This window comes from Microchirus variegatus (genome assembly GCF_963457635.1).
Source record: "Microchirus variegatus genome assembly, chromosome: 13".
NCBI classification, from domain to species: Eukaryota; Metazoa; Chordata; class Actinopteri; order Pleuronectiformes; family Soleidae; genus Microchirus; species Microchirus variegatus.
This window is the reverse complement of record NC_139814.1, coordinates 22,834,473-22,847,162: the sequence shown is the minus strand read 5'-3', so window position 1 is coordinate 22,847,162 and position 12,690 is coordinate 22,834,473. Positions and strand designations below refer to the sequence as shown.

Genomic DNA, 12,690 nt, shown 5'->3' with positions numbered 1-12,690 from the left:
TGAGCTGTCAGATATCAATCTGGAGGGTTTCTTGAGGGAACGAGGAGGCGGCTCGGTATCGCGCGATCAGAGCATGGTCGGCACAGATAAGTCGGAGCCAGTGAGGAGCGGAGAGAGAGAGGGTTCTGTTCCCTCTCACCGCTGACACCAAACATTAAAGCACCGGCCCGACACAGTCCTAATGCTGGTGGCTCTTTTATGGACAATGGGAAAAAAGTCACTGCCAGAGGATTTATGGCAACGGAGACAGTCGCAGCTTTGGATGACTTTCAAAAAGCACAATTGTCTGATTGTGTCACTGACGGCGAACAACAGCTCCAGAAATAAAAGTGTTTTTTTTATTGTCTATCCTTCGGTTTTGCCCGTATCATAGAGACATATTGATGAAATTAAAAGATAATAATTAAGATTGTCTGTTAGAGGACAACATGGATTTGGCCCAGTTGAACAGTTGACCGAGAATTCCTGGGACATCACACAACAAAGGGAGGCTGGGACCCCCCATTATTCTCATTTGTAATCAGAGATATTAATGGGAAATGAGAAATGAGAATGGGGAATGCACTTTATGAAGAGCAGAGGGAATTCTAAATCTCTTTCAGACTCTGCCTGTATATAATGGTTCCAGACCTGTGGCTTAGAGGTGGTTCAAGTGCATAGAGGATACTGATGTGAGCTACTTTGCACACACAAAATAAATACCTCACTTCACTTATGTGCAAATGTCACACAGTTTCCCGTGGAGCTGTTCATTGACTTGCTGCAACTCCGTTTAACTGTCATCATCACCTCAGGGGGTCATGTGGGGACCAAGAGAGTCACAAAGCTACCGCTAATGACTTTTTATGTACTCAAATGACCGACTACTGTTTTTATTTATTAACAGTTCTGGTGACTCATAGTCCGGGAACCGTCTGTGCTGGTCTTTGAACACATCACGACTCCACATTATTATTATTAGGTTAAGAATGAGAGTAAATCTCTTCATAGAAAAGTATTCTGTAAACATCTTCTATCTAAAAAGATAACTTTTTTTCACATATTATTATTATTATTATTATCTACTTAATTCTTTGTGCAGGACTTATCTTAGAAATCTCTTCTTTTTTAAACAACTACTACCGTGTGCAACAGTGTGATAACCTTAAGAGGACACTGAGGCTTAACTTAATTATTTCTAATCAATGCAGATCAATAAGTTAGTAAACAGTGTCATCACCCTTTTCGGTCTTTTTCATACAAGAAACCCAGATTCTGCTCATCACATTTGACATTTCCCAGTGTGCAGATACACACCGTGCCTCTCACTTGTTGTTTCTTCGGCTCCGGCGACATCTCCTGCGGGATGAATTTGATCGGCCCTTTGATCTGCCTCCTGGACCTCTTGGTGCCGTCCGGTAGCGTCTCCATGGCGATGTCGGCCTCGTCGCTGCTGGCCTGGTCGCACTCTGAGCATTGCCTGGGTAGATGGAAGGGGGAGAGAGAGAGAGAGAGTTGCTCTCAAGGAACTGCATTGATTTTATGATCACAGGCTCAAATCCTCCGTCTGCTGACTCAGTAAAAGCTGCCGTCGGGGGGAAAATACTTCTGTGTCAAATCTGTGTTAAACAGCTCCACATTCTGACATGTGTCTCTCAGTCTCACGGCTCTGACAGTAAATCTAGGGGAAACTTTCCCAGTATCTTGCAAGACTTTATCCAATCAGAAGCTGGATTCTAGATTTGTAGAAGAATTTGCAGCAGCAGTGCTTTAAGTACGGTGTCGTTGAAGTCCTAAGGTTACACTCTGGAACCCTTAAAGGCGGCCGTCGTACATTCTGAGAGGAGACGAGAGTCGTTACTGTGATTTAGTGCCAGCGACGGATCAAACCATCCCACCACATTTCAGGCACAAGGTGAAGAGTCATGGAGATTTAAAAAAAAAAAAAGGAGTCACAAACCTTATCCAAGGTCCTTCACCATCAACACAACACTATCAGATAAAAGTGACATTTACAGAAACCAAGAATCTTTCACATCCACACTCAATATTTCTCATTTTAAACTAATAAAGCAAAAGGTGTTCATGTCCATTTTATTTCGTTGATGCCTCCACTGCTTCACTTAGCTGGTGCTGCATCCAAACGGAGATCTAGGACAAGGCCGTTCCCCGAGGTTCTGCTGTTTTTGTCAGACAGACAACAACAGAGTGCACCCAACAACGGTGGACATGGCAGACACCACATCACCGTCACTATGGCAACATAAGCCTTATGAAGTTGGCCAGGAAAGACACCAAACATCGCCCTTGAATTTATTCATCTCCCAAAGACAGAATAAAGATCATCATCTTCCTTTTATCGCTGAATGTCTTCTCTTAATAAGGAACTGTGGTAGCTGAAATCACACCATCCACCATCTCAGCAGGTCACCTGATAATCCTGGCGCCACCACTGGAACTCAAACATGAATCAGACTGAATATGCATTTTATAGAAACTCTCGTATCCCGAGGTGCAGAGCTTCCATGTTCACATTCCCGTAATGGAAATGTTGTACGGCGATAACGTCGACGACAACGGCTATTATTATTTTACTGTCAATGCACATTCAATCAGTTTTTATGCAGCGCTAACAGTCAGAGCGCTGAGAGAAGTAAAAACAAACGAGAAATGAAATCAGTTCAATTTAGATTTTGATTCATTCAGCTTCAAACGCACAGCCTGGTTTATACTGTCGGTATGTGAAGCCAACAGTGGTTTCTTGGGCTGCATGACTGAAAAAACATGCGTTTTTCCTTCATAAATCCATGCACAGGTCAGTATACAGTGTACCCGTGTCTCTCACCAGTAGCTGTTCTTGGTCTTCTTGGGCATGCGTGTTAGTGGTGGCTCCAGGCAGCCCAGGTGGTAGTAGAGCTTGCAGGTGTCGCACAACACCAGCAGATGTTGGTCCTGGTTCTTCTTACAGATGCCACAGCTGCAGAGACACACCAGAACGCTGTTTATTAGTATGATTAACCTTTACTTTATAAGACGATTGATACACCGTGATGAGAGCCATCATAAAGTCAGAGATATCACACATGGAAACTAAAAATTATCTGAATGATCTGTTAAGATGACACCGATTCTGCATTGATTTTCAACAAACAGTTGCCCATTATAAGGGAACAAGATGCGTCAAAAACTGTTGACAGGAAGTTGCTATCGGAAGGACAAACTTACAGACGAATCCAAGGCGAAGAAAACATAACTTCCGTGGCAGAGGGTATCAATAACAATGGGGCTTATTGACCAGTTTGTCATTCAGAGAGGTACTATAAATCAGGCCGCCTGGATTTATATTGATTTTATGGCTGTAGTATTGTCAAAAAATCCTCATTGAGTGAGTGCTACTGCCCCTTTCTGCTCCTTTTCCCAAGATAACTTTCACTTTCGATATCTGGCAGCTGTTCAACCGTTTAGGAATTACGGTACTGAGAAGCTGACGTCGCAAACGGGCGGTCGTTCCGCAGAAGTCCTGAGGTTCTACCGTAATGACAAGTATACGGGGGCAAAGCTCTATTTCTCTGCTTTCCAATATCCGTCCGTCCTTCTTCTACCACTTTATCCTCCACATGAGGATCGCGTGCCAATCTCAGCTGACATAGGTTGAAAGACCGGTTTCATCATGGACAGATCGCCAGTCCATAGTTTTTGAAACAGTCTAAGAGTTGTGATAATCAAATATACGCATGCCAAATCCTGTCTGCAACTGGTAACAGAAGGGTTAAACTAGAGTAGTCATTTATTCACACTTACACCTGCGTTCAATGATGAATCGTAATAATAAAATAAAAGATGTTTCTGAACTACCACAACATAACAGAACGCCAACGTCAGCTACTGTACTGTCAAAGGGCTTGAGACTGCAGGGCACACACAGAAATGAAAAGAAGAGCGCTATGAGAGAATATAAGACCTGGTAAATGAATATCTGGAGCTGGTGGAGTGCAGGACTTAAAACTTGAAAATTACTTTGGAGGCGCTGCAGCAGGGAGTTGAGCAGCAAATAAACTGCTTTTTTTTTTTTATTAATAGCAGCAGTGGTGGATATAAAACAGTAAGAGAAGAACACGAGCAACAAACTATGGAGCAGTTCCGTCGCCAAGAGAAAGTCGAGGTTAATGAAAGGTTGTTGAAGGTCAGAACACTCATGTTAACTGTATTAGAGTGCTGCGAGAAGAAATTAACAAAGGGTGGTGAAGTGATGGACGTGTGCAGTAAAGCGCGCCGCGTCCGCCTTAGGCATCTAATGATATTTAACAACAAGCTAACAACACGGCGAATCAAGCGCTCCCCCCGGTTTCCACGATCGTTACATTATGATTCGATCGTCATTGATGAGATCCTGTAACATTTGTCCAGATAATGTGTGTGTGTGTGTGTGTGTGTGTGGTCACCTGTAGAGGATTGCTGGCAGACTGGAAGCCTTCCCCGGGGTTCCTCCTCCCTCCTTCTTGCTGGGCTTCCTCTCTTTGGGGGCTTTCAGGACAGCTGGAGTGTTTAGTTTCTAACAAAATGAGGGGGAAAATAAATGTAAACATGTCATTAAAATGTTCCCATGGCAGTCACTTAATTTAATGAAAGGTACCAATAGTGTATAAGGGCAGACCAGTAGCTTATTGGGGGTTTGATACACGCAGGTACAAGATACAAGAACTCAACAGCCCTATAAGTATGACTAAGATCAGGGTTACTGACCGTCAAAATAAAGTGTGCATGTAAAGTTCCTGCATAGTAGAGCTGTGAGGGGAAGCTGTTGTATGCGGCAGGTGGACAGTAGCAGCAGCAGCAGCAGATATACTGTTTATTCTCCCTGCATCGCAGGTGCATTGCTGCCACGCAGGTTAATTAGAAAACTTATCTCAAAGGGACCAAGTCTGACACTAAACAGACAAAGTTTTCCTCGGAGGAAGCTCTAATCTGAGCCTGGACGCGCTGCCTGCAGCACAGAGGGAACATCCCCGAAGGGACACCTGATAGATGAGGGACACGGTGACCAAAGGACAAGGAGCCGCCGAGGTTATCTCCTCGACCTGGACTGCAGTCTGCCTGCGTCCAACTGCGAGAAGGTATCTCCAGCACTGATACGGAGCAGTTTCATCATTGTTAACATGCTTTATCAGACAGATAAAGCTGTTTAAAAAAAGCGCATTTTCCACAGCTAACAGTGAGCGGAAGCAATCAGGTCCACGGGGCGAGCTCGGAGCTGTCTGGTCTCCTGTCACGCAGCTGTGTCTCTCCGGGGGGAAAACACAGCGGAACAGAACAATGCAGGCGCCTTTTCTGCATTTTCATCACATTCAGTATGGTAAAATGATGAATATCAAGCCGGGGTGACAAAATAACAGGGCTCTTTCATCTCCGCTAAACATAAGCTGTGTGTTTCAGCTGAAGGACTCAACCCTAACCCGCTCAGGCTGACAGTTTTGAGCTCTAAAGCCCCTTCTACATGACTACATCTCTATGATCTACCAATACATTCTGCTGCTGTCAGTTGGTAAGTTTGTGTCACTTAGGTAAAGTGACCCTAACCTTACTTAGTAACCCTAACCCTAGCCAAACCCTAACCCTAGCCACAACCTCTAAAAACGCGGACTTTGTCTATGGACTTATGGTTTACAGCCATAAAAGGCTGTTCAAAGCCCAATTTATACTCCCGAGTAAAGTGCTCTGCGTAGGTGACGCAGAGCCTGTCGGAGAGCCTCTGCGTCGTCTCCGACTGCAAAAAATATTTTTTAAGTGCCCGTCACTCCGTCAAGGGACAACGGAGACTGCAAGAGCTGCGATTGGTCCTCAGGACAGGCCGAGCGAAGCTGCTCTGTGCCGGCTCACAGTGCGCACCGAGCGTTCACAGACGCGGGGCTGATCACCGCCGACAACGTCGCTGCCAAACTATAAATACGTCATATCTTAACACACACAGCACATGTTTAGACTCTAAATGGCCAATTTCTCGCCTCAAATTATCTTAAAATTGCGTTCCGTGACACAGAAAAAGTGAGAAACGGCCACTGTTTCAACAACAACAGTCTTTCTCTCTCGGACGCCGTTGCTCACTGTAGCCAGAAGCACAACAACCTTGCGCAGCGAAATTGCAGTGCGTATCCGTCACCACGACGCAGAAGTATGAAGGGTAGAGGGGTCTCCGTGGTTACGCAGTCGGATAACGCATTAGCAGTCGGAGAAGTATAATGTGGCCTTAAGTCCTTTATGATTAATTCAGACTTAAGCAACTGCACAATGAAAATATCTTCTAGAAGATACTGGTACTTCTGGAACAGTTGTGACTTTTGTGCACCCTGACCTACTAGAACTAGTTTTGGCCCAGATAACTGTATGAACTCCCTTGAACTCTGTGCGTAGTTAAAGACTGCAGAGAAAACCTGGATGGTTGAGTGCGTCTCAGTCCGTTCAGCCTGACAAACAAATCACCTAATTCAGTCTCTCGGCCTCTTGTTTGTCCTCGGGTTTGCCTTCAGCTCCGAGTTGCATCAGACGATTCAACCCAAATTAATCTACTTGAAGGTCTATTTAGTAACGATTTTTTCCCCCCCTTGCCCGTTGATCGATACTGAAGTGGACTGCATTTTAACAGTTATGTCTGTTATACTATCAGTCCCCTGGCAGCTGTTTGAGCCTCACAGTGTTTTGACAGAGACCAGTGGAAAATGAGCGAGGGTTTGTGTATTTATTTATTTATTTATTTCTCTTTCATTTTTTTTTTGGGGGGGAGAAGTTGCCACAAGTGCTAAACTTCGAGCCGCTATAAGGAGCGAGAACACTGCGACTGTGTAGTGAAAGAGGGATGAGAGTCTCCGTTGGGGACATCAATAATTTCTGCAAATGCTCAGGCAGGATGACAAATAGAAGATGAAAAATTGGCAGATAGATGGCACAAAAGCGGCCCGTGCTGTGACTGATGTTGCTACTTAAACCATGCACGCTCATAATTAGGTGATTTATGGCGGTCGTTGCAGATTCACTGCCAGTCTACTTCTCCTTCCTGTCCATTTTGCTGCCTCACCACCATATTAACATCATCTGACCATTTATCTACACGGCCCACACCGGGATACTTTTAATGAGGCTTTTAAGGGACTTAGTCAGTATATGAGACACTGCAGACGCTGTGAAACCGGTACATGAGGTGCCTATAGGGTCACATTTCATAAAGAAAATCGTCATCAATGGCTGCACATGAATAAAATGTACAATGAAAGACGTAACATTATCTACATTTGGTGAGGGAAACAAGGTGTTTTGAAGCTTCAGGATTGTGTTCTTTATTAGAAAGAGCTGCCTTTTCCTTGTAGATGAGGGTAATTGCCATATTTACATCAACAAGATAAGAGCCCATCTTCCACTTCACTCTTCAATCATTGCTACAATAACGAAAGATTAGCGGTGAATTTACATTTCTTTTCATTTCATACCTTTGTGTGTATAATATTTCTAGGGACAAAACTGGAATCTGGGGGAAAACAAGAGCAGTGGCCATGGTAACGACTGCTCAGATGCAGAAACCATCAGTGCTTCTCGTATTAACTCAGTTCAGGTCAGAAAATACGAGACACAAAAGAACAGTGTGTTTGGGCACAAGGCTCCATGAGTGCCCTCTCAGCCAGAGCTGAGCTAGTACACTCTCAGATAGATTCTTTGTGTAAAATCGAGTTATAAAGTAAAACTGCACAGTTAAAGTGCCAGTAAAACATGCGCACACAGACTTTGACCATCACAAACGCACTCAATAACATGCCCTGTGAAGCACATCTTATAACGGGTACAGGAAATTTAATGTCCAACAATTCCCAGTCTTAAATTATGCAATTTTATTGTTATTATTATTATTATTTTTATTTTGTTTTGCACAACGGTTATCTCGCAACCCATGTGGGAGTCAGACTACTGTACAATACACTTTACAGAACAATGTAAAATATTCTATCCGTCCCTCAGTATTTGGTCCTCTCTCTTTCAGGTCTAGTATTATTATTATTATTAGTAGTAGTACTGGTAGTAAACACAACACACAGAGCAGTATTTCTACCGACTGAATAACCAGTAGCACGTTGAGCTCGCAAGGATTCTTTCTGTGAAGTGAAATACGATGTCGTGTCAACACGGGGTGTTTTATTCTGAAAAGTAGAACGTCGGATGTTTAATTCCTCTACTTCCTCTCCCACTTGAGCTGAATTCCGCTGAATTTATGCAGCTCTGCTGCGGCATCCGACATAAATAGAAGTGCTGCGTACCCACTCTGACCCCGCCCCATTTTGGGGGTGTGGCCAGAGGAGGACGGTTAGCGACAAATGCCCGGGATGAGCCAGCTAATGCGAAAATTCAGGTATTATGGGAGGTGTTTAGCCAGAGACTGGATTACTAGATAACCATATACACTCGTTTTAACCTGGACAAACGTGGTTTAGGGGTTAAGTTAGTCTTTTAAATATAAACAAATGCTTGTTACGTTCAGATCTTTGCCAGATGAGTTGGGCTCCAAACGTCCCTGTGTTTCTCAGGAACGTGGTTTTAATACTTGACAGAGCCTCTTTTCAGATGAAGGACGTGGCATACAAAAAATAAGAGGTTTTTTTCTGCTCACGACGACCAAACAGAGGCAGATTAATAACATCAACAGCAAAGAATCATAAAAAAAACCGTTAAGCTCAGTCATGTGTTTACAGTTGAACTTTCAGATATAAATTGTTTTTCTCTGACTGTTTGAGTTCCAGTACAATACCTAATTATAAATTGTCTCATTTAATATTGTAAAATACCAAAGGTCAGCTATGAATATTTGTAAATACCAGTGGAGTATTAGGTGCAGCTCCCGCACAATAAAACAGAAGGACTGCTCTTGTTGTTGTTGTGCGCGGAGCTTGAGTTATTGCAGGGATCAGCTGTGAGCTGGAGGTTTGATATCATATTAAAATATAGAAATACATCATAAATAAATTCAAGTTTGAGTCTGTCATCTCAGCGGGTGAAAAAAGAAGAAGACCTGAGTCTATTTCTGCATACTGCAGTTCAAATTCATTAAATTACCCATAAGCCCATAGTGGCACATCTTGGTAATTGGTTGCTATGGGAACAGGAGGTTGCGAGATGGCTTTTACCTTCACAGTCAGGTCTGACTTCATGGAAAATGACAGGTCAATCAGTTAGTGCTAAATAAAAGGATTTGTTATGAACATCGGTAGGGGGGGGTTCCTGCGCACTCCTGGCAGGTAACCCACCAAAAAATATTTGTGGAAGAAGTTAGGAATTACAGACAGGAAGGTAGCGGGTTGAAATTAATAAAAAAAAAAAAAAACAGGATTTGGAGACAGGATCACGATGCTTTATGTCACACACAAGTGGGAGAACACAGCCGTCACACACACCATGAGTGAATAGTAACTGTTAGTGTTAAATCATTGGACTTGGTACAGTCCAGATGGACATGTTTAAGCGTACCTGGTAAAAGCTGCTGCATCTATACTACAACATTACTATTATGTATTTTAAAAGGGGCCAGTATGAGACAATTAGTGACATCTAATGGTGAGAGTGGAAATGGAGGATTAATTCGCTTATGCCGCCATTTCCAAAGTATTTCATGGAACTACAGTGGCCTTTGCATACCTAAAAAGGAAGTAAACATTACAGTTCTCATCAGCTTTATGAGCGCGGAGCTGCTCTTCTTAAGTTTAAATGTTACAAACTATACCATTAAAACAGAAAGCAGATTTTCTCCTCCCAAAGTTGGTTGCTTAGAGAAACAACAATTGTTGGGGAAAAAAAAAAGTAATCTCAGGGATTTTCTCTAATGCAACCAATAATGAGGTGAAACTGAAACTGCAATGAGTGTCGTAAGTGTCTTTTAATTCGCCCGCTTATTGTGCAGGAAGTAACTGATAAAAACCAGCGGGTAACTGCATCATTAATTCTAAAAAAGGTCTTCATTTCTGCCAAACGCTGCCCTGGAAAATTTCAAACTAAAACAGAGCAAGAAGTGTTTCTGTTTTCTGCTAAAACTATTGTTTTTTTTAAGACTTAAAGGGGACATATTATACCCTATTCCCCCAAGTTAAACTAGTTCCCTGGTGTCCTAATGAACATGTCTGTGACATGCTTTGGTCAAAATACCTCAAGGATGAAGCACCACAGCAGTTTAACGCTATGTTTAGTAGTATCTCTTTCGGTGCACCTTAAAAAAAAAAGTAAAACTAAGGGACAGGAAATGACATCAGCCACAGAGGCTACTGGGAGCTAACAGAAGTTAGCATTTGGGAAAGTGATCATTTGCAGGCTCTAGCAGGCACATTGTCTTCTTAGATAACATGTATCCACTGGACAGATAAATCCTCTGTGGCTGGAAGTATGTGTAGAACTCTGTGCTGCACTGTGGAGCCAAGAATAGAAATTTTCGCGAACTTCTGGTTTTCGGATACCGTTGCCCTCGCCAGCACTCTAGCATGTTTTACTAACAAAGCGGAGCTCAGCGAGACAACAATTCCAGGAATTTTGCGCATTGTGACGTCCAAATGAGTGTGGAAGTCAACATCGCGTGTTTCATCTCCTGTACTTAGACTGAGGCAAACCACAAAAACATGACGAGTCATCTTTTTTTTTAACACTTCGCCGACTGATAGGACCTCCAGAGTCCCATTAAAATTATTAAAAAGTTGATTTTGCATAACATGTCCCCTTTAAAGGTAGTAGTGTGGATGTAGTAAGAGATTGTGTTGGTGGTGGTAGTGGTGGTACCTGGCCAACGATTCCCCCCATCAGGGTCCACATGGCCTGGCCATCACTGCGCAGCTGTGCGTTCACATTCAGCAGCTCCTCCAGAGACTCGCAGAGCTGCAAAGGGAAGAGGACGAGAAACATCATTTACTTCACTTGCGAGTGCACGGATGAAATAAGTTGGATTAAGTACATTTTGTTTAAGTGAGGATTAAAAAAAAAAAATAGGAAAAAAAAGTATTCATTAGATTATATTTATTTTATGTAATTCCTTTGCGGGTTGGAATTTAAAAAAAAAAATGGTTGACTGGGTCCAGCGCCGGGGTCTGGTTAGCCTGGTTTATCATAAGCTGGTTCCACTCAAGTGATCAAAACACAGACCCCGACGCATTTAAATCTCACTAATTAACGTGCTGTCTGTACAACGACTGCGTGCAATTTGTTCTCAGCTTGAGCCCCACTGAGAACAAAAATACCGTACACATGTGATCATCCACAGTATCTGAGATAAACGGCTGTTTATCAAGCTTATCAAGTAAGCTTGTGAATAATTCGTAAGTTAATTCCAATGCATTCTCACTATTCATGTGAAAACAGGTGACCCGAAAGCGCATACATTTCTAATAGAAACTGGTGGAGTCAGCAACTAGTGACTGGTGTTCTGTTTTTGCAAATGTGCACTTGTTTTTTTGAATATTTTCACAGTAGATGATGATGTCACATCATCATCATCTACTGGCATGCTGATTTGTAACCCCTCAGAAAGCACAGACAATATTATGTCTCGGCAAAATCAGTTTGCCGATGTGTAAACGTGTATTGAACTGGATACAGGTTAAAAAGACATTAAAGTATAAGGTTAGAGTTATAAGGTTCAATGAAGAAGTGGCGTTTGTCGACTGCAGCTACGAGCACTTGCGCACGTCAGCTTTTTTTTTTGAACGTCTTGAACGGAATCTGGTTCAAACTCTCTGCGACAAAATTCCAAGTTGCTGTCAAACGTCAAGCGTACAAACGGGGGGCACCGCGCTGTATTTGTGCAAGATTAATGAAAAGCGTCACCCTGTCTCTATTGAATTGCATCACGGTCACAGGACTATAACAGTAATGGGAAGGGTCACAGTTGGGTGTAAACATAAGTGGCTATAAAACCTTATAAGCCTTATAAATGCGACGTGGCAGGCAAAGCAGTTTTGTGTGCTCAATGTCAACATTACATATGATGTGCGGGACTCGCGGGCAAAGCCTTGTACTGAGCTCTACGCACTATACATCAGTTATTGACGCACTTGTAATGAAACTCCTTCACTGGCGTTTTGTCCAAGGCCGAAGCCGCGTAAAAGCAACTCAAGCAGCGCAATTAGCAACGCACACTCCATTAATAACCCTTAACACGCACCGCACAAAACTGCAACGCAACATTAACTCTCGTGACTTTTATTCCCGCCCGGCTTTTTTTTTTTTCTTCTCCCCCCCTCGCTCACGTTGACAGATGGAGAGGCGGCCTCTTCGCAGAGGTCGCGTTTGAGAGGAGATGAAAGAGAGAGACGGTCGAGGGATTCGCCGTGTAGAGCAATAAGGCCACGGCACTGTGGTGAAACTGATTATCGTCCATTAAACGTGACAGGAAACAAACCGCTGGTATCAATTCATCAAGAGTTTTTCAAGAGCTTTTCAAGAAAATATACTATCACCAAGTTTCTTATCGGCCATAAACAAAGGCCTGGGACAAGAAAATTGTTTTCTCATAACTACTTGTAAAACGAAACTTAAGGGACAGGAAATGACATCAGCCACAGAGGCTACTGGGAGCTAACAGCGGTTAGCATTTGGAAAAGGGATCATTTGCAGGCTCATATATAACATGTATCCACTGGACAGATAAATCCTCTGAGGCTGGAAGTTTGTGTAGAACTCTGTGCTGCACTGTGCAACCAA

General features: G+C 43.0%; 1 protein-coding gene across 1 annotated transcript in view; it reads right to left on the bottom strand.

Moving 5' to 3' along the window:
• The window catches only part of phf14 (PHD finger protein 14), a gene marked incomplete at both ends in the record, with an annotated part of 87,257 nt that overhangs the window by 50,477 nt on the left and 24,090 nt on the right, over positions 1-12,690 (bottom strand). The window contains 4 exons of the mRNA XM_083899581.1: positions 1,309-1,459; positions 2,825-2,956; positions 4,422-4,531; positions 10,774-10,869. Coding sequence (XP_083755707.1) covers positions 1,309-1,459; positions 2,825-2,956; positions 4,422-4,531; positions 10,774-10,869 — 489 coding nt within the window. The remainder of the gene's footprint in view (positions 1-1,308; positions 1,460-2,824; positions 2,957-4,421; positions 4,532-10,773; positions 10,870-12,690) is intronic.